The sequence below is a fragment of the Macaca mulatta genome, chromosome 2, assembly GCF_049350105.2.
Source record: "Macaca mulatta isolate MMU2019108-1 chromosome 2, T2T-MMU8v2.0, whole genome shotgun sequence".
Lineage (NCBI taxonomy): Eukaryota > Metazoa > Chordata > Mammalia > Primates > Cercopithecidae > Macaca > Macaca mulatta.
The window spans coordinates 34,395,752-34,422,113 of record NC_133407.1 but is presented as its reverse complement, the minus strand read 5'-3'; the positions used below and the strand labels follow the sequence as shown (position 1 = coordinate 34,422,113).

The 26,362-nt window shown below is 40.3% G+C and overlaps 1 protein-coding gene across 28 annotated transcripts in view; it reads right to left on the bottom strand.

Annotated features, from left to right (window-relative positions):
* NEK11 (NIMA related kinase 11) overlaps positions 1 to 26,362 on the bottom strand; it is a 310,863-nt gene that overhangs the window by 48,267 nt on the left and 236,234 nt on the right. For 20 of the 28 annotated variants that reach the window (XM_077991454.1, XM_077991458.1, XM_077991459.1 and 17 more), the window contains one exon: positions 19,484 to 19,580. The exons of the other annotated variants lie outside the window; for them this stretch is intronic. In XM_077991454.1, the coding sequence (XP_077847580.1) occupies positions 19,484 to 19,580 (97 nt within the window). The remainder of the gene's footprint in view (positions 1 to 19,483; positions 19,581 to 26,362) is intronic. 28 annotated transcript variants of the gene reach the window in all.

Here is a 26,362-nt window from a genome sequence, read left to right as displayed (position 1 = left end):
GTAAAGTTATAAGAGAAAATCCCACCAACCTAGAATTCTGTACCTTGAGAAACTGTCCTTCAAAAGTAAAGGAGAAATAAAGACTTCCTCAGACAAACAAAAATTGAGGGAATTTGTTGCTAGCAGACCTGCCTTGTAAGAAATGTTAAACGAAGGAAAATAACATAGGTCAAAAACTCAGATCTACATAAAGAAAGACCACTGAAGAAAGAATCAAGGAAGGTAGGTTTTACAAACTTTTATTTTTCTTAATCTAACAGACAACTTGTTCTAATAATAATAGTAAAAATGTATTCAATGATGTATGCTTATGTGTGCATGCGTGTATATATATTTTCTTATGTATGTTTATATATAAATGGAGTGATGGTAATTATAGAAGTGACGGAGGAGAGAATTAGGATTATTTTGTTATTATAAGGTACCCACACTACCTATGAAGTGGTATAACGTTGTTTGAAAGCAGACTTGGGCCAGGCATGGTGGCTCACGCCTGTAATCCCAGCAATTTGGGAGGCCAAGGCAGGTGAATGGTTTGAGCTCAGGAGTTCAAGACCAGGTTGGGCATCATGGTGAAACCCCATCTCTACAAAAAATACAAAAATTAGCCAGGTGTGGTGGCACTCACCTTTGGTCCCAGCTACTCAGGGGGTCTGGTCAGGGCTGCAGTGAACTGAAATCACACTACTCCACTCCAGCTCAGCAACAGATGAGATCCTTTCTCAAAAAAATTTAAATTTAATTTTAAAAGGAAAGTAAACTTGGATTAGTTGTAAATGTATACTGCCAATTCTAGGGCAACCACTAAAAAAAGTATAACTGATATGCTAGAAAGGAGAGATAAGGGAATCTGCTCAATTAAAACCGTAAAAAGAAAACAATAGCATACTAGTTAAAAACAGATGGTGTATCCATAATATAGAGTATTTTGCAACAGTTATATAAAATGGAGCAGATATATTAATTTATGTAAAAGGCAATCCATATCCATTGTTTTTAGAAACAAATTGGCCTTAAAAATTGTTTAATGCAAAAAAATTTACACATAACAAAATTACAGCCTCACAATATGATGTGTACTCATCTCTAACTTTTTCTTCATGATTCTCAAGATAATGTACTACAGGTTGAGTATCCCTAATCCAAAAATCCAAAATTTAAAATGCTCACAAATCTGACACTTTTTCAGCACCACCATGAAGGTCAAAAGAAATACTCATTGGAGCATTTCAAATTTCAGGTTTTCAAATTAGGGACACTGAACCAAATATTGCCCCCCCCCAAAAAAAAAATCCAAAATCTGAAACACTTCTGGTCCTAAGCATTTCAGATAAGGGATACTCAACCTGTACTGACTATTCAAATCAGCCTTAAAAATCTTTATTTGGCCTCTTTAAAAAAAAGGCAGAAAGGATTAGAAGATAAAAATGGAACAAAGAACAGAGACAACAAATAGAAAACGGTAAGAAATAGGGTAGATACTAACCCAACTACATCAATAATCACATTGAACATCAATGATCTAAATGTACCAATTAAAAGAAATCATCAGGGTGGATCAAAAAATAAGATCCAACTACATGTTAATTACAAGAAACTCACTTTAAATATAAAGACACAATACGCTAAAAGCAATTGGTTGGAGAACAAGATACCATGTGAAAACTCATTAAAAGAAATCAAGGGGCCGGTCACGGTGGCTCACGCCTGTAATCCCAGCACTTTGGGAGGCCGAGACGGGTGGATCACGAGGTCAGGAGGTCGAGACCATCCTGGCTAACACGATGAAACCCTGTCTCTACTAAAAAATACAAAAAAACTAGTCGGGCGAGGTGGCAGGCGCCTGTAGTCCCAGCTACTCGGGAGGCTGAGGCAGGAAAATGGCTTAAACCCGGGAGGCGGAGCTTGCAGTGAGCTGAGATCCGGCCACTGCACTCCAGCCTGGGCGACAGAGCGAGACTCCGTCTCAAAAAAAAAAAAAAAAAGAAACCAAGGGGAGCCTTAGTAATTTCAGACAGAGCAGATTTCAAAGCAAGGGAAGCTATGAGGGATAAATAAAGGCATTACATAATAATAAAGAGGTCAATTATTTAAGAAGTCAAAATAATCCTTAACACACATGTTCCTCAATGTGTATGTGCCTAACAACAGTGTCAAAACACGTGAGGCAAAAACTGACAGCACTGAAAGGAAAAATAAGATAAATCCACTATCATCATTGGAGACCTCAACATCCTTCTTTCAGAAGTAGATCCAGCAGATAGAAAATCAGTAAGGACATAGTTGAACTTGACAATATCATTGATCAAAAGGATAAAACTGACATCTACAGACTACTTCATTCAACAGCAGCAGAATACAAATCTTCTCAAGCTCACATGTAATATTCATGGGGAAAGACTATATTTAGGGTCATAAAAGACATTTAGAATTTTTTTAAAAATAGAAATCATACAATGTCTGTACTCAGACTACAGTGGAAGTAAATTAGAGATCAATAACAGAATGATAACTAGAAAATCCCAAAACACATGGAGATTAAACAACACACTTCTAGATAACACATGGGTTAAAGGAATCTCAAGATAAATTTTAACATTTTGAACTAAATACAAATGAAAATACAACATCAAAATTTGTGGATATAGTGAAAGCAGTGCTTAGGAAAAAATTTGTAGCATTGAAAGCATATATTAGAAAAGGAGAAAGATATAAAATCCATAATCTAAGTTTCTACCTTAGAAAAAGAAAACCAAATTTAATCAAAGTAAGCAGAAATAATGAAGAATTGGAGCAGAAATCAATGAAATTAAAAATGGGAAAACAATACAGAAAATCAAGAAGACCAAAAGCTGGTTCTTTGAAAAGATCAGTAAAATTGATAAGCCACTAAACAGGCTAATTAAGAAAAAAAAGAGAGAACACCAATTGCTAGTATAAGAAATGAAAGAGGGGACATCACTATAGATATAAGAAACATTTAAAAGATCATAAAACAATACTATTAAGGACTCTATGTCCACAAATTTGATAACTTAGATGAAATGCGCTAATTCCTTGAAAGACAGAAGTTGCTAAAACTTGTACAAGAATAGATCATTTGAATAGGTCTGTATCTATTCAATAAATTGAATCAATAATTAATAACCTTCCACATCAGAAAGCACCAGGCCCAGATGGGTTCACTGTTGCTTCTACCAAACATTTAAGGAAGAAATTATAACAATTCCCTACAATCCTTTCAGAGGATAGAAGCAGAAGGAATATTTCCTAACTCATTCTATGAGACCACAATGACCTATACCAAAATAAAAACCAAAACCAAAGATGTTATAAGAAAATTAAACTACAGATCAATATTTTTCATAAACATGAACATAAAAAGTTTTAACAAAATATTTGCAAATAAAATCCAACAATATATAAAAAGAATTATACAACATGACCAAGTGGGATATATCCCCTCTAAATGAGGCTAGTTCCGTGTTCAAAAATCAATTAATGTAATTCATTACATCAACAGACTAAAAATAAAAATATCACATGATCATATAAATAGAGGCAAACAAAAGCATTTGACAAAATATAGCACCCATTCATAAAAACTCTCAGTAAACTAGGAATACAGGAAAAATTCCTCAACCTGATAAAGAATATCTACAAAAAACTTCCAGTTAACATCATACTTAAGGGTGAGAAACTCAAAGCTTTTCCAACTAATATCAGTTACAAGGCAAAAATGTTCTCTCTCACCACACTTTTTCAACATTGTACTGCAAGTTCTAGCCAATGCAACAAGATAAAAAAAGGAAATAAATATATACAGATTGGGAAAGAAGAAATAATGCTCTCTTTCTTTCAGAGATGACATGATTGTCTATGTAGAAAATAAAAAATAATGGATAAAAAGGCTGCTGGAACTAATAAGTGATTCTAGCTAGGTTGCAGGATACAAGGTTAGTATATAAAGGTCAATCACTTTTCTACATATCAGCAATGAATCAGTGGAATTTGAAATTAAAAACATAATGCTGTTTACACCAGCACCCCCCCAAAATGAAACAGGTATAAATCTAACATAATATATATAAGATCTATATGAGGGAAATTATGAAACTCTGATGAAATAAATCAAAGAAGAACTAAAAAAAAGAGAGAGATTTTATACTAATGGATAATAAGACTTAATATTGGTAAGATGTTAGTTCTATTAGTTGGATGTAGTGGCACACCCCTGTAGTCTCAGCTACTTGGGAGCCTGAGGCAGAAGGATCACCTGAGCCTAGCAGTTTGAGGCTGCAGTGAGCTATCATCACACCACTGCACTCCAGCCTGGACTACAGAGTGAGATTCTCTCTCTTAAAAAAAAAAAAAAAAAAAAAAAAAGATGTTAGTTCCTCCCAACTTCATCAATAGATGCAATGCCAATCAAAATCCCAGCAAGTTACTTTCTGGATGCTGACAGATTCTAAAGTTTATATGGAGAGGTAAAAAATGTTTGGAATCGTCAACACAATTTTGAAGGAAGAAAACAAAGTTTGAAAAGTAACAATATCTGACAGCAAGAGTTTACCATAAAGTTACAGTAATCAAGACAATGTAGTATTGGCAAAAGAATAGACAAAGAGATCAATGAAACAGAACAGAAAGTGCAGAAATAGACCCACATAACTGTATTCAATTGATCTCTGACAGATTACAAAAGGCAATGCAGTGAAACAAAGACAGTCTTTTTAACAAACTGTGCTGGAACAACTGTATATCCATATGCAAATAATTGAATCTTGGCATAGACCTTACACCCTTCACAACAATTATCTCAAAATGGATCATAGACCTAAATGTAAAGTACAAGACTATAAAACTCCTAGAAGATAACAAAAAAAGCCTAGATTACCTTGAGCATGGCAATGACTTTTTAGATACAACAACAAAGGCATGATTTTTGAGAGCAAGGAATGATAATCTGGACTGCTCTGTAAACGACAATGTCAAGAGGATGAGAGACAAGCCACATACTGGGAGAAGATATTTGCAAAACACTTATCTGATAATGGGCTATTATGTAAAATGTACAAAGAACTCTTAAAACTCAACAATAAGATAACAAACCACCTAACTAAAAAATGGGCCTTAACAGGTACCTCACCAAAGAAAATATATAGATGGCAAGTAAGCATATGAAAAGATGTTCCACATCATATGTCATCAGGGAAATGCAAATTAAGACAATGAGATACTACTACATACTTATTAGAATGACCAAAATCTAGGCCGGGCGCGGTGGCTCAAGCCTGTAATCCCAGCACTTTGGGAGGCCGAGACGGGCGGATCACGAGGTCAGGAGTTCGAGACCATCCTGGCTAACACGGTGAAACGCCGTCTCTACTAAATAATACAAAAAACTAGCCGGGCGAGGTGGCGGGCGCCTGTAGTCCCAGCTACTTGGGAGGCTGAGGCAGGAGAATGGCGTAAAAACCCGGGAGGCGGAGCTTGCAGTGAGCTGAGATCCGGCCACTGCACTCCACCCTAGGCGACACAGCGAGACTCCGTCTCAAAAAAAAAAAAAAAAAAAAAAAAGAATGACCAAAATCTGGAACACTGACAACACCAAATGCTGACAAGGATGAGGAGCAACAGGAACTCTCATTCATTGTTGGAGGGAATGCAAAATGGTTCAGCCATTTTGGAAGACAGTTTGGTGGACTTCTTGTTTTATTTTTATTTTTATTTTTATTTATTTTTTAAATTTTTAAAAATTTTTTTACAAAACTGAACATATTTTACCATATGATTCTGTAATCACACTCCTTGGTATTTACCTAAAGGAGGTGAAAATATGTCCACAGAGAGAAGTGAACATGGATGTTTACAGCAGCTTTACTTATAGTTGCCAAAACTTGGAAGCAACCAAGATGTCCTTCAGCAGATGAATGGATAAACTGTGGTATATCCCAACAATGGGATATTATACAAATGCTAAAAAGAAATGAGCTATTAAGCCATGAAAAGACATGGAGGAATCTTAAATATTACTAAGTGAAAGAAGCCAAACTGAAAAGGGGCACATACTATATCATTATAACTATATGACATTCCAGAAAAGGCAAAACTGTGGAGACAGTAAAAAGATCAGTGGTTGCCAGGGGTTGGGACGGATGACTAGGCAGAGTACAGGGTATTTTTAGGGTGGTGAAACTATTCTGTATGATACTATAATGATGGATACATGACATTATACATTGGTTCAAACCCATAGAATGTGCAACACCAACAGTGAGCCTTAAAGCTAACTGTAGACTGGGTGATTATGTTGTATGAATGCAGGTTCATCAGTTGCAACAAACGTACCATCTTGGTGCAGGATGTTGATAATGGGGAGGCTATGCATGTGTGGGGGCAGGGGATATATGGGAAATCTCTGTATCTTCCTCTCAATTTTGCTGTGAACCTAAAATTAAAAAACAACACCTTTTAAAAAAAGAAAGGGAAGATCTTGATTTTTCCAGTAAGCAGTTATCTGATCTTACAGAGTTTGGCATACTAGTAGAAATCTAGGTGCACAGTTGAAAGCTGTCTCAAACCTCCTGCATCAAGTGCTGGGTGGGGTCACAGAGAGTCTGGCAGCATGACAGCAGCAGGGGCCATTCCTGGGCCTAGAACACTAACTGACAATTGTCTAGTCAACAATGACTTCGGCAAGAGACAACGGAGACAGAACCCCTGACCTGGGTAGCAGCCTGGGCTTATGTAAGCTGCATTCTCCCTGCTTCTCTCAAGTCTCGGCTAGTTCACTGATTTACCATGGTGAACATCACAATTTCTTGGGATCAGAACATTGCTGCTGACAAAATACACTGCAAAATAATACTGTTTTCTTTTCTCTTATAAGCTGATGTAACAGCAGTGGCACTCCTGCTATGTCTGAAATTCCTCTTGCCTCTCATTTTTGACCTGACGCTGGTGAGGGTGCACACACATTTTGATGTAAGGAAGGACCACACATTCGCTCAGTTTCCTACCCATGCTGCCAGGCATCAAGGGTAAGTCTATGACCAAGAACTGTAACAGGTTTCCACCCAATAGTGTAATCAACAGTGCAAAACAGAGGCTGAGCCATTTCTGACTTGCGTGGGAAAATATATTTCAGAGTCTCATAATTATTTGTATGCTCAGAGACCTGGATAATGAGTTGGCTTTCTCAGACCTCCTGGAAAACTCCCTCAGTTGTCTGCTTCAATCAAAGGCCCTGTGTTTTAACTGCTGGTGTCAAGAATTTGGATCCTTTGACTTGCAGAGACAATGTTAAGAAATCAGAGTTCTCTCTCCCGCTTTGGATGACAGGTGAGGCAAAGATAGGCATGCTCTTTCCCATTTCTCCAAGCTGTGCTGCACCATGACAGTGAAATCAGTAGCACTGAGTTTGTCTTATCAAGAACCTCTGGGTGATAACAGACCATCCTGAGAATAATCTGTGTGAAATTCAGGTGTGCCCTGGACCAGTTGTTGCTGAGATATAAGCTGTGGTGCTGCTGGCAGGTCTGGAACTGTGCACCACCTAGAACCTGAGACCTAGGCACAGGAGTGGACAAAAATTTCTAATGGGAGAGCATAAGGCTTGTCCTCTTTATCTGTCATAGGTGACACTAAGCAAAAAAGTTTACAAACCAAATCCCATCAATCACCTCTGTTCCACAGGTGGAGGTCCTTTGGAAGGCATTTGATGCTAGTGCCACGGTCTGTGCGAGTGCCTTCCAAACACTCATACCTATGCCTCATGACCAAGGGAGAAAAGGGCCTGTAAGAAAGTCCTTCCACCACAGATAATAAAAACACCTTATGTTATAGACAGAACTGTGTATCCCCCAAATTCATGTGTTGAAGTCCTAACCCCCATTACCTCTGAATATTTGTATATTTGTAGACCAGGCCTTGAAAGAGGTGATTAAGTTAGAACAAGGCTGTTATTGTGCGCCCTAATCTAATCAGACTGGTGTCCTTATAAGAAGAAATTTGGACTCACAGTGACACCAGGGACATGGGTCCACATAGAAAAAGGACATACGAGAACACTGAAAGAAGACAGCCATCTAGAAGCTAAGGAGAGAGCTCTCAGGAGAAACCAAACCTGCTGGCACCTTGATCTTGGATGTTCAGCCTCTAAAACTGTCAGAAAATACATTTCTGTTGTTTAAGCAACTTGGTTATGGTACTTTGTTATGGCAACCCGAGCAGACTAATACACCTGACTTTTCTGATGAGTTCTGATGAGTAGCTTTAATCTGGGAGGGGACAGGAACATTTTAAATCTCCATTTTATAGTTCTATAATTTATTTATTAATATATACCCTTTCATTTCACAAAGCATTTGAGGGAGCCTAAAAGAACGTATGTTATACTATACAAAACATTACACTAATTAGTTGAAATCGGGGTAGAGGAAAAATAAAATCAGGGAAGTCATAATCTAAGAGTAAGATTAACACAGAAATGCATACCATATAGGCCAGGCACGGTTGCTCACGCCTGTAATCCCAGCACTTTGGGAGGCCAAGGCAGGCGGATCACCTGAGGTCGGGAGTTCGAGACCAGTCAGACCTACATGGAGAAACCCTGTCTCCACTAAAAATACAAAATTAGCCAGGCATGGTGGTGCATGCCTATAATCCTAGCTACTCAGGAGGCTGAGACAGGAGAATCACTTGAACCCGGGAGGTGGAGGCTGTGGTGAGCCTAGATCATGCCATTGCACTCCAGCCTGGGCAACAAGAGTGAAATTCCATCTCAAAAAGAAAGAAAAAAAAAAAAAAAGGAAAAAAAAAAAGAAAAAAAAAAAAAGAAAAAGAATTGCATACCATATAATCTTTGAAGAGAGAGGTAAATTTGATTCTATGATTCCTAGTGGCCAACGCAGAAAAGATGATCAGTATGCTCACCAACTCAAACCCTAGGATTAAAAACAAACTTGCTACTCAGGAGAAACAACTTCCCAGATACTAAGACAGCAGAGAAAGAGAATATTTCAATGTAGAGGAGGAAAACCTGAAAACATGGCATGATACAGAAGGTGACAATATCTCTTGTGATATCCTTAATTGAAATCAACAGCATGAAATCAGAGCACACTCAGGACAAACAACTGGGAGTGAGAGCAAGTGGGCAGAGGAGACCTCTGTCCCCTTAAATGTCATGGTCATGAAATGGGTGGATCCAGCAGTAAGATTTAGAAGATGGGGAGAAATTGGTGGTGGTCATATCTTTCCAGCTAACCTTTATGAATATGAAATTTTGCCACTAGGTTTTTTATGAATATTGGACAGCAAAGGACTAATGATAGTTTCTATGGCAGGAACATGGAATGCATGTAAATCTGTATCATGTCCAGAGAAAGGGATACCCCTGGGATGAAGTGGAGAATATTAAGGCAAATCAAAATCTCAGCCTTCCTTACATAATATTACTGGTATAATAGTGTTTTCCAAGGGCTGAAATGCCACGAGGAAGTACAAATCAAAATGCTCTGGAGTTAGACCAAGGTGGGCCGGCTCAGCTTGGCATCTGGAGGATTGAAGGACTTGTGGCAAGTAGGTCAAATCCACAGCCTTTCCCATGTTGACAGAGGGAGGATAACATTTCTGAGATACTCTTATGATTCAGATACCACCTGGGCCTTAAAAATCTTAGATAGAAGTAGGCTTGAAACAAAGATCTTCGGCAGGGCATGGTGGCTCACTCCTGTAATCCCAGCACTTTGGGGCGCAGATCACCTGAGGTCAGGAGTTCGAGACCAGCCTGGCCAACATGGCGAAACCCCATCGCTATAAAAATGTAAAAATTAACCGGGCATGGTGGTGCATGCCTATAATCCCAGCTACTCAGGAGGCTGAGGTGGGAGGATTGCTTGAACTCGGGAGGCAGAGGTTGCAGTGAGCTGAGATGGCACCACTGCACCCCAGCCTGGGTGACAGAGTGAGACCCTGTCTCAAAACAAACAAACAAACATCTTTGGACCATCCTTCAAACAGATCAAGTGGCCAAATTTGGGTCCCATTCCCATGATACACCCTTACCTCTTGTTCTGGAGGCAGGGATCTCTGTGTCTGCTAAACAATCCTTGGCTGCACCAAAGAGCATGCCTACTCCTATGAGATTACCTTTCCCTGCAGTCCAGCTTCTATGGGCACAGATGGACAGAAAAAAACTGCTATTTCATATGGAGTGGGAAATACTAGGGCTCTAATATTCTTCCAGTTTTTCTAAGGTTTCGCCCATTATTCTGCACCTGACTCTACCCAGAGTGCTTCTGGCTGCTCTGTTAGCACATTCATGTTGCACAAGGGTGACTTACCTGCATGTGCCCCTCACACCCAGAAAGGCTTAATGAAGGACAGGTGTAATTCCTTGATTCTACCCCCGCCTTATCAAGAATCCAAAATAATCTCTTTGAAAATTTTTTTTGGTCAGTATCTTCAAACCATACTGTCAAAGTAAACCTGCCTCCTTTCTGAGGTCCCAGGCACTGGGAGCCCAGATATGGCAGTTTATTCTGAGAATTGAAAGGTTCATGTTGCATGCTTTTTTTTCTTTCTTCTTTTTTTATTATTATACTTTAAGTTCTAAGCGCAGGTTTGTTACATATGGGTACATGTGTCATGTTGGTGTGCTGCACCCATTAACTCGTCATTTACATTACTTGGACACAGGAAGGGGAACATCACACACCGGTTCCTATTGTGGGGAGGGGGGAGGGGGAGGGATAGCATTAGGAGATATACCTAATGTAAATGACGAGTTAATGGGTGCAGCACACCAACATGGCACATGTATACATAACAAACTTGCACGTTGTGCACATGTACCCTAGAACTTGAAGTATAATAAAAAAAGAGAGGCTTCTTTAGAGTTCCTGATGAGATCTAGACTTTAGCATCACTCAGCTCCCACTGTTCCCATCTCATCTTGGCAGTACTTTCCAGTTCTGGTTTTAGAATTAACTACACTTCTATTTGAAATGTCGTCTTGCCACTTACTAGCTATACGGCAATGGGAGGGTTTCTTCACCTCTTAAAATACAAACTCTTTACCTGTAAAATGGAGAGTCCTCTGCACCTCACAGGTATATGGTGAGAACTTCATGGAACAGAAGGTGTCCGGCTTAGCACACTCCCTGGCACAAACGAGGCATGCATTGAAAGCAAGTTTCCCTCCATATAAACACTGGTATGGCTTTGGTCCCGTTCAAAAACTGAGCTGGTACGATTATAAATGTCATGTTACTACCCCATCTTGGGAACATTTTTAGCAAGTGCTTAATGTTTCACCATCAGTTTTACAAGCGATAGCTACTGTACCATGAGCTATATATCAGGTTAACAAGAAGGACGACAAAGATCACGGACTTCTCATGTTCTGTTTAGATCTTCCTGTCGAGATCTTCCTGTGATTGAAAGTGAAAGAAAAATTTCAAGAACTTGTGAACCGGCTGAGACTGAATCAGTTATGAGGTCTGACCTCACTGTTACTTATAGAAACTCCCTGTGCCTTCTGCAGCCTCTAAATAGTTGACTTCAGCCCTCACGGCAGCACGCTACCAGGGCTGTGCCCTGACCTGGGTAGGAGAACAGGCATCTATGACACAGATGCAAAAATACAGAAACCTGCTTTGAGCATCAGCAGTGGCATGCACTGTGGTAGCCATTCGATATGCCAGGGCATGAGACAGCTCCATGAAGATCACCTTACCCCTCATCTTCCTCTATAAATACTATAGACACAATGTCCACATGTAGGAGAAGCAATGCTCACTTGGGCATGATGTGCATGTCACTACACTGATCTCTATGGCATTAATAATGCCAGACTCATGTCTGATCTCTAGGCATTAATAATCTAAAACTGATGACACCAAAATCAGCAGCCCTGGAAAGGTGATTCCTCCTAGATATTAGAGATGTAGAATACCACAAACCCCCACTCCTCATTAAGATAATTTAAACAAAAATCTCTGGCTAAATAGCTAAATGAGAAAAAAAGTATCACTTTTATTAATCTTTGCAAGCAACACCATTTGACTCCCAGTAAGCAAGGTTTCTGGTAAGCTGTGTTGGACATCTCAGCTGAAACCTGAGGCTAAAAGCGGTTTCTTCCCTTACACTCCAAATTTAGATTTGGGGACATTTTGTGTACTTTAATCTCAAGTGTGTTTGCTGTAAGACATGAAAATATAGCTTCCTAAGTTCCAAAAAATATACCAAAAGCAAGTAAAATAGACCACGCAATGAAGTATTATATTTGTAAAAGACAAAAGTAGATATACAATAGATGGATGGATGGATAGATTAGATAGATAGATAGACAGAGAGATAGATAGATAGATAGATAGATAGATAGATAGATAGATAGATAGATAGATAGACAGAATAAACTCCAAAAGTTTGATAACGTACTTTGTGGGGAAACATCACTCTCATACATTGCTGGTGGGAATACAAAGTGGCTTTTGGAAATATCTACCAAAATTATGTATGCATTTATTCTCTAAGCAATCTCACTTCTAGAAATCTATCTCAAAGATAAACTGGCAATAAAACAAACAACCAACCCTGAATGTGCAAGGCTATTCATTACAGCACTATTTGAACTAGCAAAAGATTGCAAATACTCAAATGTCCGTCATTAGGTTACAGATTGAATAAACAATAGTACATCTACACAGAGGAGAATTTGGAAGCTTTAAAAAGAAGTAAAGCATATTGCCATATACTACTGTGCTCCAGCATATATTACTAAACAAAGGAGACAAAATGTGTATAATATGTTACCAATTTCTTAAGCACTAGGAGAGAGGTTCATTTATCTGAATATATTTTTAAATGAAAGTATGAACCATGAAATTTTTAAACATGGAAGGGAGGAAATAGGGCAAGGGATCAAGGATAGAAGCTAGTCTTCATTAACTATGGCTTTTAATAGATCTGACTTTGGACCCATGAAAACGTTACATAATTAACAAAAGTAATAAAACAAAAGCAGTTTCAAAAAATGTGAAGCAAAAGAAGTCAATAAACCTGTGAATACCCACACATAGAGTGTGATTCAGCTGAGTGTAGACCAGCACATGCATGTGGGGAGATTACTGAGCTGAGAGAGAGAAGGACACGAGTGGGTGAGATAAATTGGTACTTGGAGCTCACATTGTGCCATGAATAGTGCCTCTTCAGACCTTCATACTTGCCAGACTGGTAAACCTGGCCATTCATCAGCCATTGCATAGAGAACCCAGAAGGGTCTTGCTGCAGTAATGGGAAATAACCAGCTGCAGCCTAAATGCTGCCCTGGTCCCACATAACAAAGCTCAAAAGTAAAAACCAAAAGTATCAAACTGCTTCCAAGCAACTAAAACAAAGATCTAGGCTATTTATTGGAATACAAAATTATCCAGCACCCAAACCGGATGAGTTTAACTCACAATGTCAAAGACATCAAAATAATTAGTATAACTCTACTCTACTTATTAAATAGAGGAAATATTGAGCATGTTTAGCAGAGACAAGGAAGATGTAACAAAAAGACTGAAACCAAACTTCTAGAGATGAAAACTTAAATGTCTAAGATGAAGAATACACTGAATGTTCTAGTCAATTTTGCTAGGAATCTCAAACTGCTTATAATGTCTATTTATAAACATACACTGAATGAGATTAACAGTAGATTAGACATTGCAGAAGATTAATAAATTTTAAGACATAGCAAAAGAAACTATCCAAAATGATACACAGAGAGGGAAAAAAGCCTTAAAAAAAGAGCACCAGTAAGCTATGGGACAACTTAAATAGCCTACTATATGTGTAATTGCCATTCCTAAAGTGGAGAACATGTATCCCTACAAAGATTAATTTTTTTCTTGTGCTCACTGCATGAATTGGCAATGCAAAGGCGATTCAGAGAATGTCACCAGAGAATGATGCCATCCCTGTCATTAAACTGTTTCTTAGGGCCCAGATGTTTTTCAGGTCCCTGACTTTCAACTGGAAAAGTGGGCCCAGAAGCTCCCCCAGATTCTCAGGACTTTTCCATTATTAAGCTTTTTAGTGAGGTGGATCTGATCCCTAGAAATCTCACTAGAGCAAGATGGAAGGAGCCTACCTCTACTCTCACTGTTCTCAGGAACTAAGGCCTCCCAGCCATTGCAAAAAGCTGACAAGTCTGACAGGGAAACCAGCAGTTTAGCCTCAAAATTTTCTGGGTAGAAAGTTCCTCTAACAGCAGACTCTTACTGGGGCCAGAAACCTTCGGGACAGTTGCTAGTGAGATGCTTGTGACTTTAATGCCAGACCTGAGTCTCCTTGTGACAATTCTGTGGGGAATGAAGTTATTCAAAATTACAAGGCTCTAGCATGTGACTATGCATAGATCTAGATCCATATTCATAACTACTATCCAGTTACAATGGGGGTCTATGATGCTAAGCGATGATTTCAGTAATATGACATTGTAAAAAGGAAAAACCATAGGGACAGAAAGCAGACCATAGTTGTGAAGTGCAGGGTATGGTGGGAGGAGCTGACTACAAAGGGGTAGCACAGGGAATCTTCAGGACAGATAAATGTTCTATAATCTTGATTGTGCTGATAATTATATGACTATTTGCACTTGTCAATGTTGATAGAACTGTTTACTAAAGAGTGAATCTTATTGTATACAAATCAAAACTTACAGAACTATATAAAAAGAGGTGAGTTTTGCCACAGGTAAATTATATACTCCTTATTAAAATAAATGGAAAATAAGAGTATTTATTTTATTTTATTTTTTGAGATGGAGTTTCACTCTTATTGCCCAGTCTGGAGTGCGATGGTGTGATCTCAGCTCACTGCAACCTCTGTCTCCTGGAATCAAGTGACTCTCCTGTCTCAGCCTCCCTAGTAGCTGGGATTATAGGCGTGCGCCACCATGCCCGGCTAATTTTTGTATTTTTAGTAAAGAAAGGTTTCACCATGTTGGTCAGGCTGATCTCGAACTCCTGACCTCAGGTGATCCACCTGCCTCGTTCTCTCAAAGTGCTGGGATTACAGATGTGAGCCGCCATTCCCAGCATAAGTAAATTTTTAAAAGTCAAAAATATTAGGGCCTTAAAACATAAATATATAATACATTTTATATAATATTTGATTTTTATTAAGACTGATACTGATTCCAACTCACATTCTGGTAACAAATGTCTCAAACTTTAATGCGTATATGAATTTCCAAATAGTTTAAAATGCAGATTCTGATTCAGGAGGGATGAGGCCAGAGAGTTTGTATTTCTCACGGGTTTCCAGATGATGTCCCTGGTGCCGGTCAGGGACCACACTCTAAGTAGTAAGGCACAGGACACCAGTGGTCTCACTTGATGTATAAAGCTGAGGCCAAGAGGATAATTCATCTGGACAGAGCAGGCCCTTCATGTACATTGCCTTGGCCTCTGTGAGTTAAAGGACCAGTCTTAGTCACAGTGTGCCCCTTGCCCTCCTCAGAGCTGAAAGCTGTCCAGCTGTCATTCCATAGGGTCTCCTTTTTGGCCTCTAGTGGGAACATGGAGTCAGGCCTGGAATTTAATCTGGCTTGAGGCAGTTAAAATAAATAAATAAATAAATAAAAATAAAAAAATTTTTTAAAAAAGCTTTTTTGAACAGAAACCCTTCCCTGAGAGCAGAAGTTTCAGGAGGACCACGGAGCCACAAAGGCCCACTTATCCACCCATTCACCCATCCATCCACCTACCTGTCCATCAATTCACCTACCCATTCATCATTTATCTATCCATATTATGAATTGCAACCTCTCTTCAAATGTACATGGAAATTCCTCAGTCAGAAAAGAAGTCAACACTGACTTCTTGTCATTCTGCCAACATTCCAATGACTCTGAGCAGTACCACCTAATAACTTCTGAGAGCTGGCATTGTCTGTGCACCAGTAGGCGAGTTTCATTTATGGAGTAGTCTCCCTGCAAGAGTGAGAAGTGGCTGTGGCCAGAAGTCCAAGTTGGAGAACTGCAAATGGTTGGAATTTGTATTAAACAACTTCATGGCATTTTCTCAGAGAACTGGCACTAGCACTTTTTGCATGCTAAAAAGATACTACATGAATGTTTTAACAAACAGCTGCTTCACTTACCAATGCCCTCAGGTATAAAACATCACTAATACATGTCAACACCTTCAGATACTTGGCTTGGGGATTTTCAAAGTGAAGCAACCACACACATATTGAGAGTCTAAGTTGTTAACATTTATTGAGCACTTACTATGTGCTATAAACTATTTTTAGTGCATTTCATATATTATCTCAACTCACCCTAATAACAACTCTACGAGGCAAAAATCATTATTAGTCCCACTTCACAGATGAGAAATCTGAGGCCCAAAGAGTTTGGTTAACTTGTCCAAGGATACATATTAGTCAGTGGCAAAGAGGGATATAAATCCCAGCAGCTTGCCCCTTGCATCTTCCCTCCTGACCACTGTGCTAGGGTCTACTCTATGCCTGACATTGTATATATTAATACTTACAAAGCCCCAGGGCCCCAGTTTAGAGAACTTGGAGAAGGATGTCAGTATGATCACCAGGTGTTTTGCCACCCCACTTCTTCATAGAGGAGATGACAAAGTCATTTGCCTGATATCCTTAAACTGCCACACACTAAGTAAGCCTTCAGGCATTACTTACTGAGCTGGAAGGTTCCTTCTCACCTAGATCTCGCCTTTGCTTATGTAACAATGGGGAAGGCTGTGGAGAGGGCAGGTGTGGTAGGGAAATTTAGGAATTCGGTTTTGGAAATCCTGAGCTTGAGATGCCTAATGGACATTCAAGGGAAAATGTCAAAGAACAGATTAAAATTCACATATTCACTGAAATATTTATAGATATAATATATGATGAATAGGACTTCCTTAAAAGTAACATGTGAGAACAGGTGGAAGTATAGAAAAACAAGATTGGTCATGGGTGATAACTGTTGAACCGGTTGGGTTGATTAGTCTATAGAAAAATTATACTACTCTGACTACTTTTATTTGTGGCTGAAACTCCTATAATTAAATGTTTAACAGCTCAGGACACACAATATTTCTTATGTAGGCTACCACCAAAAGTGTATAACCTGAAGCTCATGATAAGGAAGGAACAGACAAACCCACAGTAAGAGATATCTCACAAAACAACTGGCCTGAACTCTTAAAAAATGTCATTGTCATGAAAGACGAAGAATGATGGAGGAACCATTCTAGAGTAAATACACCAAAGAGACGTAGCAACTGAGTGTAATGTGTGATCCTGGCTTGTATCCTGAATTGGAAAAACAATTGCTATAATGGGTACTATTGGGATAATCAATGAAATCTGAATATGGATTTGTATATTAAATAGTGTATGTACTGATGTGAAATTTCCTAAATTCAATCATCAGACTGTGATTATATAAGAGAATGTTCTTGTTTTTAGAAGCTACACATTTAAATACTTAGGGATGAAGAATTGTGATGCATGGAATCTATTCTCAAATGGATCAGTAATAATAATAATTTATAAGTGTATATGTGTATATACTATATAGATAGATATAAAGAAAAATTATAAAAATGTGGCAAAATATTAACAACTGGCAAATCTAGATGAAGTCTATACTGGTAAATACAGAAGTCAACATCTTGCTCAGTCACGGCCCCTTCCCAGAGTGGCCCACATGCAATGTCTGATTGATGGGGTTATGAAGGCCCTCTTGTCCCAACTCAGGACAGTCCTGCAGGGCCATCTAGCCCCATAATTCCCTATGGGGTTGGCAGAGGCCTCTAATGACCTGTGTCACAGCTTGACTTCTCCCTAACTAGTCTGCTTCCTTCCTCCACCTTTCCACAGGTGTTGGTCTCCAGAAGATTCCCTCACAAACCTCCTCCTACACATTAATTTCCATCTCTGAGTATGCTTCCTGGGTATCCAGCTGTGGCAATTAACATGACCATTTTACAGATGAAGAAACTGAATCTTAGAAAATCACTTGTGAAAGGTTAGACAGCCATTTATTAGTGAAGCCAAGACTCAGACACCAAATCTGCTGACCTCCAGTTTCTCCTCCTTTTTCTTTACCTCTCCAAATTATATCACTCTGTGAAGGCTAAATCTCTGCTTCTCCCAGAGGCCTTCCAACTTCCCCTTTCTGACCTTAGAGCTCTCATCATCTATTTGGCTCATGGTCACGCTCCCATTTGGGGACTGTTATTAACTATCCCTTCATATTACATAACCATTATGTTGTCACTTAACGTTCTGCATTTTAAGTTTTGTGTTGTCTCTACATTATAATCTCTATGGAGACAAATGTCATTAACTGTTCTTCTTGGCATCCCAATAGTTGAGATTCATATGCTGAGCATGCAGTATATCACTGTGCAGAGAAAATCACTGTGCGGAGAAAGAACAGCAAGATTTCCTCTCTCTGGCTGGCTTCTAAGTCTTTGAAACTGAGAAAACACAACATGCTCAAATGATACGCAGCTTTGCAGCCTTGATTTCCTTTTTGTCTTTTCTGGAATGGCATAAGGAGTCACAATATAAAATATAAAAGGATGGCAGGTTATTGCACTAAAGGAGCAATACCATCCACGGCGGAATAACTCAAACTGCATTAGCCCACATTAAAAAGGTGAGCCAGAAAGTACTTGGTCAATTACAGTAAAGCAATAAGGAGAAAAACAACACACTAGGAATAAAATCATTAGAATGCATCTTGGCCAATTAACTTGGCAAAATATTTTCATTTTAATTATTTAAAACATTTCATAATATGCTCGGAAGTGGGGTATAGTGTACTTTGCAAAAGTAATGAAGTCTTAGATCAAAAATCTGACACCACATTGTTAACTTTTATGGGTAAAATAAGCAAACCACTTTTCTTTTCTTTAAAGACTATCAACTGGGAAATTAGCAACACCTTCTATATTATCTCCTCCAAGCAAGGAGAGGTGGAGGTAGCTTCCCTCTACAGAGGGAAAAATTAATCCAAACTCCTTCACTTCCAGTTTCTGGGAATCACTTCTTGCCATGGTAATTATGTTATTATATGACCACTCTGGTACAGGTAGGGTTGGAAAACAGTAAGTATATAAACATATTAACAGCTTTAGGCTTGGAAATAATTTTCAGCATTTTTTTTCCTTAGCTTGCAAACATTAGTATGGATGAGAATGTGCTGCGCTGCAAGAATACTATAAGTGCAAATCAACTGAAAAATAATTCTTGCCAAACTTCCCTAATTATTCAACCAGCACCAATACAGAAAGTGAATTTGAGAGAGAAGTTTCTAATTTGGAGCATCCTAGTCCCAGGTATTTTGTTACAGCAGCACAAATGGACTAAGACAGTATCACATGACTGGGTCACACGCTTGGTCAATATGCTTTAACACTGCACCTTCCTAGGGGGCAGGCAACATGCTACTTACTCCCTCATGCGTTTCATCTTGGTCCTGGCCATCACACTGTTGAAAATTGTTGGTCCTGGGGACACGTCTGCAGCCATGCTGGGAATGGTCTTTGTGTCTGAAAATCAATGCACAGCCCTTATTGACTTCATCAGCAATCCTGCAACTTCGAGGCAATGTTCAAGGGCAATCAGAAAACAGAAGCTAATCCACCTTTGCCACATGGTAATGCTACATTAATTAGAGATGAATTCAATTATAACATGCACATTAAGAAGATTTATTCCAAATGACAAGATTATTTACAGTTTTAATATGCACAAGGCATTCCAGGACAAAGCCTCTCTCACAAAGGATTGTTTAAACAAAACATCATTATTTCAAAGATGAGCTTTTTATCCTAGAAAACTCAGGGGGAAATGTATCTATAGAAAAGCAAGTGTTCCCGAGGACCCTTTGGCCATTCTCTTTCAGCAGGTGTGGATGTTTGACTAAATGACTAGGAATTTTTCTAATAAGCTTAGTTTTCCTTTCATCTTAATCTTATACCTGAGCATTAGCTTTTTTGCAGTGGAAAGCAAAATGCTTAACAGAGGTACAGCAGAATGGAGCAGAAGGCCAAAGTTGTGTTCAGAAGGTAGAGTTGGTAATGAAAGTTGAGGTGTAATGAAATCTGCTGAGAGAGCTACAGTTTTTAATGAAACATCCTGAAGGCTCTTATAAAACAAGTTGAAACTGAGGGAAAGAAACATTCCATCAACTGAAACAACACTACTTTCCATTAAAAAGCTAAAACTGGGCTGGGCGCAGTGGCTCACAACTGTAATTCTGGCACTTTGAGAGGCCGAGGTGGGAGGATCACCTGAGGTCAGGAGTTTGGGACCAGCTTGGCCAACATGGTGAAACCTCGTCTCTACTAAAAATATAAAAATTAGCTGGGTGTGATGGCACATGCCTGTAATCGCAGCTACTCTGGAGGCTGAGACAGGAGAATCACTTCAACCTGGGAGGCGGAGGTTGTCGTGAGCCAAGATTGCACCACTGCACTCCAGCCTAGGTGAAAGAGCGAAGCTCTGTCTCAAAAAAAAAAAAAAAAAAAAAGAAAAGGCTGCTAAAACTGGCCCATTAGCAAGAGCTCAGGGCAATCCATAGAGCTGAATTTACAATTTGGCCCTGTGCTGCTCTTTCCTCCCCGAAACTGGGGGCAGAGTCCTCCCTGCACACTTCCTTAGATCTCTTATAAGGTACTTTGTACCCCATCAGTAAAAAACTGTCCACTCTAATGATCATTTATAAATTATATCCATGCAGTTGCTATGTCAGAGAGAAGAGACTCATGTTATGAAATTCCTGTTCTTTTCTCAACATATCTCATATAATATGTGCCTGCCTGACTTAGGGACCAAGTAAAGAAGCAAGGTGGAGTCCCCATCTTACAAATTAGTAAAGCTTTTTCTTCTTTCTTTTTTTTTTTTTTTTGAGACGGAGTTTCGCTCTTGTTGCCCAGGCTGGAGTGCGATGGTGTGATCTTGGCTCACCGCAACCTCCACCTCCCAGGTTCAAGCGATTCTCCTGCCTCAGCCTCCTAAGTAGCTGGGATTACAGGCGTGTGCCACCATGCCTGGTTAATTTTGTACTTTTAGTAGAGACAGCGTTTCTCCTGTTGGTCTCCTGTTGGTCAGGCTGGTCTTGAACTCCTGACCTCAGGTGATCAGCCCACCTCGGCCTCCCAAACTGCTGGAATTACAGGTGTGAGCCACCATATTTGACCTTTTTTATTTTTTTTGAGACGGAGTTTCACTCTTGTTGCCCATGCTGGAGTGCAATAGTGAGATCTCGGCTCACTGCAACCTCTGCCTCCCGGGTTCAAGTGATTCTCCTGCCTCAGCCTCCCAAGTAGCTGGGATTACTGGCTCCCGCCACCATGCCTGGCTAATTTTTTTATTTTTAGTAGAGATGGGGTTTCGCCATGTTGGTCAGGCTGGTCTTGAACTCCTGACCTGAGGTGATCCGCCTGCCTCGGCCTCCCAAAGTGCTGGGATTACAGGCATGAGCCACCGCCCTGTTTTTAAAATTTTAAAAGTTAAATGCAAATTCTAATATGTCTCACATACACCCTCTTTTTGCACCACCTGCTGGGGCATGCATCCCACTTTGAACTTCTTGCTCCTATAGGTATAATTGAGATGAATATTCTCCAGCTTAATTCTGTGCCAATCTCTGATCTTTCCTTAGACTAGATCCCTAGTTATGGAAATACTGAATTGACAGTGACAAATCTTGTAAATGGCATAATACAAATTAACAATGTGTTGCTCATAGTACATTCACCAATTATGACTTCATGATAAAGACACAAGTACCAGAGACTGATTGCTCCTATTTCTCTCACTCCTGGAGATTATCCCTTCCACACCTGGAGAAGAAATTTGCCTCAGCCCTCACTGCAACCGGACAGCAGCTTTCTGTCAGCTCCAACCTTCCCACTAGCTCTGGCCAGGACAGATACTTTTCCCCAGGGAAGCCTGGGGAGTGGGCAAGAGGAAGGCATAGGGGTTTATTTCATATTCCTCTTGGTTGCTTTTTAAAATAATTTTTCCTAGAACCTAAATAGTTACTAAAACAAAACCAACCATACCATGCCAAGTAACTCACAAACAGGCTCAAAAATCCGTTCTGCCAATAATAAAAATAAGGTGCTCCTTTCCCATCTTTTCCAGAGCTAGCAAGTTTTGAAGACTTATGCAAATAAAGGTCAAAGCAATTTCCAGAAGAGCTGTAATTTATTTTAAGCTGGCTACAGTTCCCCTCAATAAGGCACTCAGTGCTGCTAGGAAAGATGCTAAGCTAAGCCCAAGGTAGAAAACAGGGCAAGTGTCATTTCAAGCAACAGGGTTGGCAAAGCTTGGTGCTCAGAGCAATTCCTTTTTCAGTGTTTCTTACCGGCCAACTTTCTTTCCCTCTGCATCCCATCTTCCAACATGAATAGCAGTTGCTTTATGTCAAAGAAAGGGACAATTCATTTAACAATCATAATGAAAATAATTGGGGCTAGAATCATAGATGTCCTCCAATAGGTCACTGAATTCCAGAGTGTGTTCTAGACCACTGCTTCTCAAACTTTAATGTCATACAAATCATCCAGGGATCTTGTTAAAATGCAGACTGTTCTTTAGTAGGTTTGGGTAGGACTTGGGATTCTGCATTTCCATAAGTTCCCAGGTGATACCAATGCTGCTGGTCCTGCAACCATACTTTGAGTAGTAAGGCTCTAGACAGGCCAGCTACATAATTTGTGGGGCCCAGTGCTAAATGACAATGCAGAAATCCTTGTTCAAGAAACAAGAGAAAAAAGCTGGTTTTGGGGGGGATCTGTATTTGTCTGTGGACCTGTCACTGTGCTTTTCGTTAGGTATTTAATGCCATTCTCCCTCGAGAACTAGGACAGATACTCTGCAGAGGAGTATAGACACTTATAGGGACCTGGCAGTCTTACTTCACCCCAAGTCTTCCTCAGTATTACCTAGGACCACACTGGGAATGGAAGGTTGCAGTAGTTATGGGGTGGGGATTAGGAGTGGGTGGCAGAGGAACCTTCCCAGGTAGATGTCTTAAAGGCAAGACAGCACATGAGCAAGGCTTTAAGCCCTGAGCCTGTGTCCACTGTCTTACCAGCTTTCACTCATAAAATACAAATTCAAAGATAAAATTTTATGAAACCCCTTGTGTGGGCTCCTTCCTGAACCTGGGGTCCTGTGTAACTGCACTGGTCTCACATCCATGAAGCCCTGGTTCTAGAGCTCTGCTTTCTTAAAGCTCTGCTTTCTGAAAAAATAGCTGAATCCTTAATCCCCATGTTAATTTTTAAAAACTAATTTTGGGCAGACGGCTGAATAAGAAGAACTCCGGTCAGCAGCTGCCAGTGAGATCAACACAGAAGGTGTGTGATTTCTCCATTTCCAACTGAGGTAGCCGGCTCATTTCACTGGGACTGGTTAGACAGTGGGTGCAGCCCACAGAGGGTGAGCCAAAGCAGGGTGGGGCATCACCTCATAGGGGAGGTGCAAGGGGTCGGGGAACTCCCTCCCCTAGCCAAGGGAAGCTGTGAGGGACTGTGCTATGGGGAACGGTGCACTCTGGCCCAGATACTATGGTTTTCCCACGTTCTTCACAACCCACAGACCAGGAGATTCCCTCGGATGCCTATGCCACCAGGGCCCTGGGTTTCAAGCACAAAACTGGGTGGCCATTTGAGCAGACACTGAGCTAGCTGTAGGAATTTTTTTTCATACTCCACTGGCACCTGGAAGACCAGCGAGACAAAACCATTCACTCCCCTCGAAAGGGGGCTGAAGCCAGGGAGCCAAGTGGTCTAGCTCAGTGGATCCCACTCTCGCAGAGCCCAGCAAGCTAAGATCCACTGGCTTGAAATGTGTGCTGCCAGCACAGCAGTCTGAAGTCAACCTGGGATGCTCGAGCTTGGTGGGAAGCGGGGCATCTGCATTACTGAGGTTTGAGTAGGTGGTTTTCCCCCCACAGTGTAAACAAAGCCACTGGGAAGTTTGAACTGGGCAGAGCCCACCGCAGCTTGGTAAAGCCTCTGTAGCCAGACTGTCTCTCTAGATTCCTCCTCTCTGGGCAGGACATCACTGAAAAAAAGGCAACAGCCCCAGTCAGGAGCTTAAAGATAAAACCCCCATCTCCCTGGGACAGAGCACCTTGGGGAAGGGGAGGCTGTGGGCACAGCTTCAGCGGACTTAAATGTCCCTGCCTGCTGGCTCTGAAGACAGCAGCAGATCTCCCAGCACAGTGTTCAAGCTCTGCTAAGGGACAGACTGCCTCCTTAAGTGGGTCCCTGAACCCCATGCCTCCTGACTGGGAGACACCTCCAAGCAGGGGTCCACAGACAAATACAGGAGAGTTCAGGCTGGCATCTGGTGGGTGCCCTTCTGGGATGAAGCTTCCAGAGGAAGGAACAGGCAGCAATCGTTGCTGTTCTGCAGCCTCCACTGGTGGTACCCAGGCAAAAAGGATCTGGAGTGGACCTCCAGCAAACTCCAGCAGACCTGCAGCAGAGGGGCCTGACTGTTAGAAGGAAAACTAACAAACAGAAAGGAATAGCATCAACATCAACAAAAAGGACGTCCACTCAGAAACCCTACTTGAAGGTCACCATCAAAGACCAAAGGTAGATAAATCCATAAAGATGAGGAAAAACCAGCACAAAAAGGCTGAAAATTCCAAAAAATCAGAACACCTCTTCTCCTCCAAAGGATCACAACTCCTCACCAGCAAGGGAACAAAACTGGCGGGAGAATGAGTTTGACAAATTGACAGAAGTAGACTTCAGAAGGTGGGTAATTACAAACTCCTCTGAGCTAAAAAAGCATGTTCTAACCCAATGCAAGGAAGCTAAGAACATTGATAAAAGGTTAGAGGAATTGCTAACTACAATAACCAGTTTAGAGCAGAACATAAATGACCTGATGGAGTTGAAAAACACAGCACGAGAACTTCGTGAAGCATACACAAGTATCAATAGCTGAATTGATCAAGTGGAAGAAAGGATATCAGAGATTGAAGATCAACTTAATGAAATAAAGCATGAAGACAAGATTAGAGAAAAAAGAATGAAAAGGAATGAACAAAGCCTCCAAGAAATATGGGACTATGTGAAAAGACCAAACCTATGTCTGATTGGTGTACCTGAAAGTGACAGGGAGAATGAAACCAAGGTGGAAAACAATCTTCAGGATAGTATCCAGGAGAACTTCCCCGACCTAGCAAGGCAGGCCAACATTGAAATTCAGGAAATACAGAGAATGCCACAAAGATACTCCTTGAGAAGAGCAACTCCAAGACATGTAATTGTCAGATTCACAAAAGTTGCAATGCAGGAAAAAATGTTACGGGCAGCCAGAGAGAAAGGTCGGGTTACCCACAAAGGGAAGCCCACCAGACTAACAGCGGATCTCTTGGCAGAAACTCTACAAGCCAGAAGAGACTGGGGGCCAATATTCAACAATCTTACAGAAAAGAATTTTCAACCCAGAATTTCATATCTAGCCAAACTAAGCTTCATAAGTGAAGGAGAAATAAAATGATTTACAGACAAGCAAATGCTGAGAGATTTTGTCACCACCAGGCCTGCCTTACAAGAGCTCCTAAAGGAAGCACTAAATGTGGAAAGGAACGACTGGTATCATCCACTGCAAAAACATGCCAAATTGTAAAGACCATCGATGCTAGGAAGAAACTGCATCAACTAATGAGCAAAATAACCAGCTAACATCATAGTGACAGGATCAAATTCACACATAACAGTATTAACCTTAAATGTAAATGGGCTAAATGCCCCAATTAAAAGACACAGACTGGCAAATTGGATAAAGAGTCAAGACCCATCAGTGTGCTGTATTGAGGAGACCATTTCACATGCAGAGACACACATAGGCTCAAAATAAAGGGATGGAAGAAGATCCACCAAGCAAATGGAAAACCAAAAAGAGCAGGGATTGCAATCCTAGTTTCTGATAAAACAGACTTTAACTGACAAAGATCAAAAGAGACAAAGAAGGCCATTATATAACGGTAAACGGATCAATTCAACAAGAAGAGCTAACTATCCTAAATATATGCGCACCCAATACAGGAGCCACCAGATTCATAAAGCAAGTCCTTAGAGACCTACAAAGAGACTTAGACTCCCACACAATAATAATGGGAGACTTTAACACCCTGCTGTCAACATTAGACAGATCAACGAGACAGAAAGTTAACAAGGATATCCAGGACTTGAACCCAGCTATGCACCAAGTGGACCTAATAGACATCTACAGAACTCTCCACCCCAAATCAACAGAATATACATTCTTCTCAGCACCACACTTATTCCAAAAT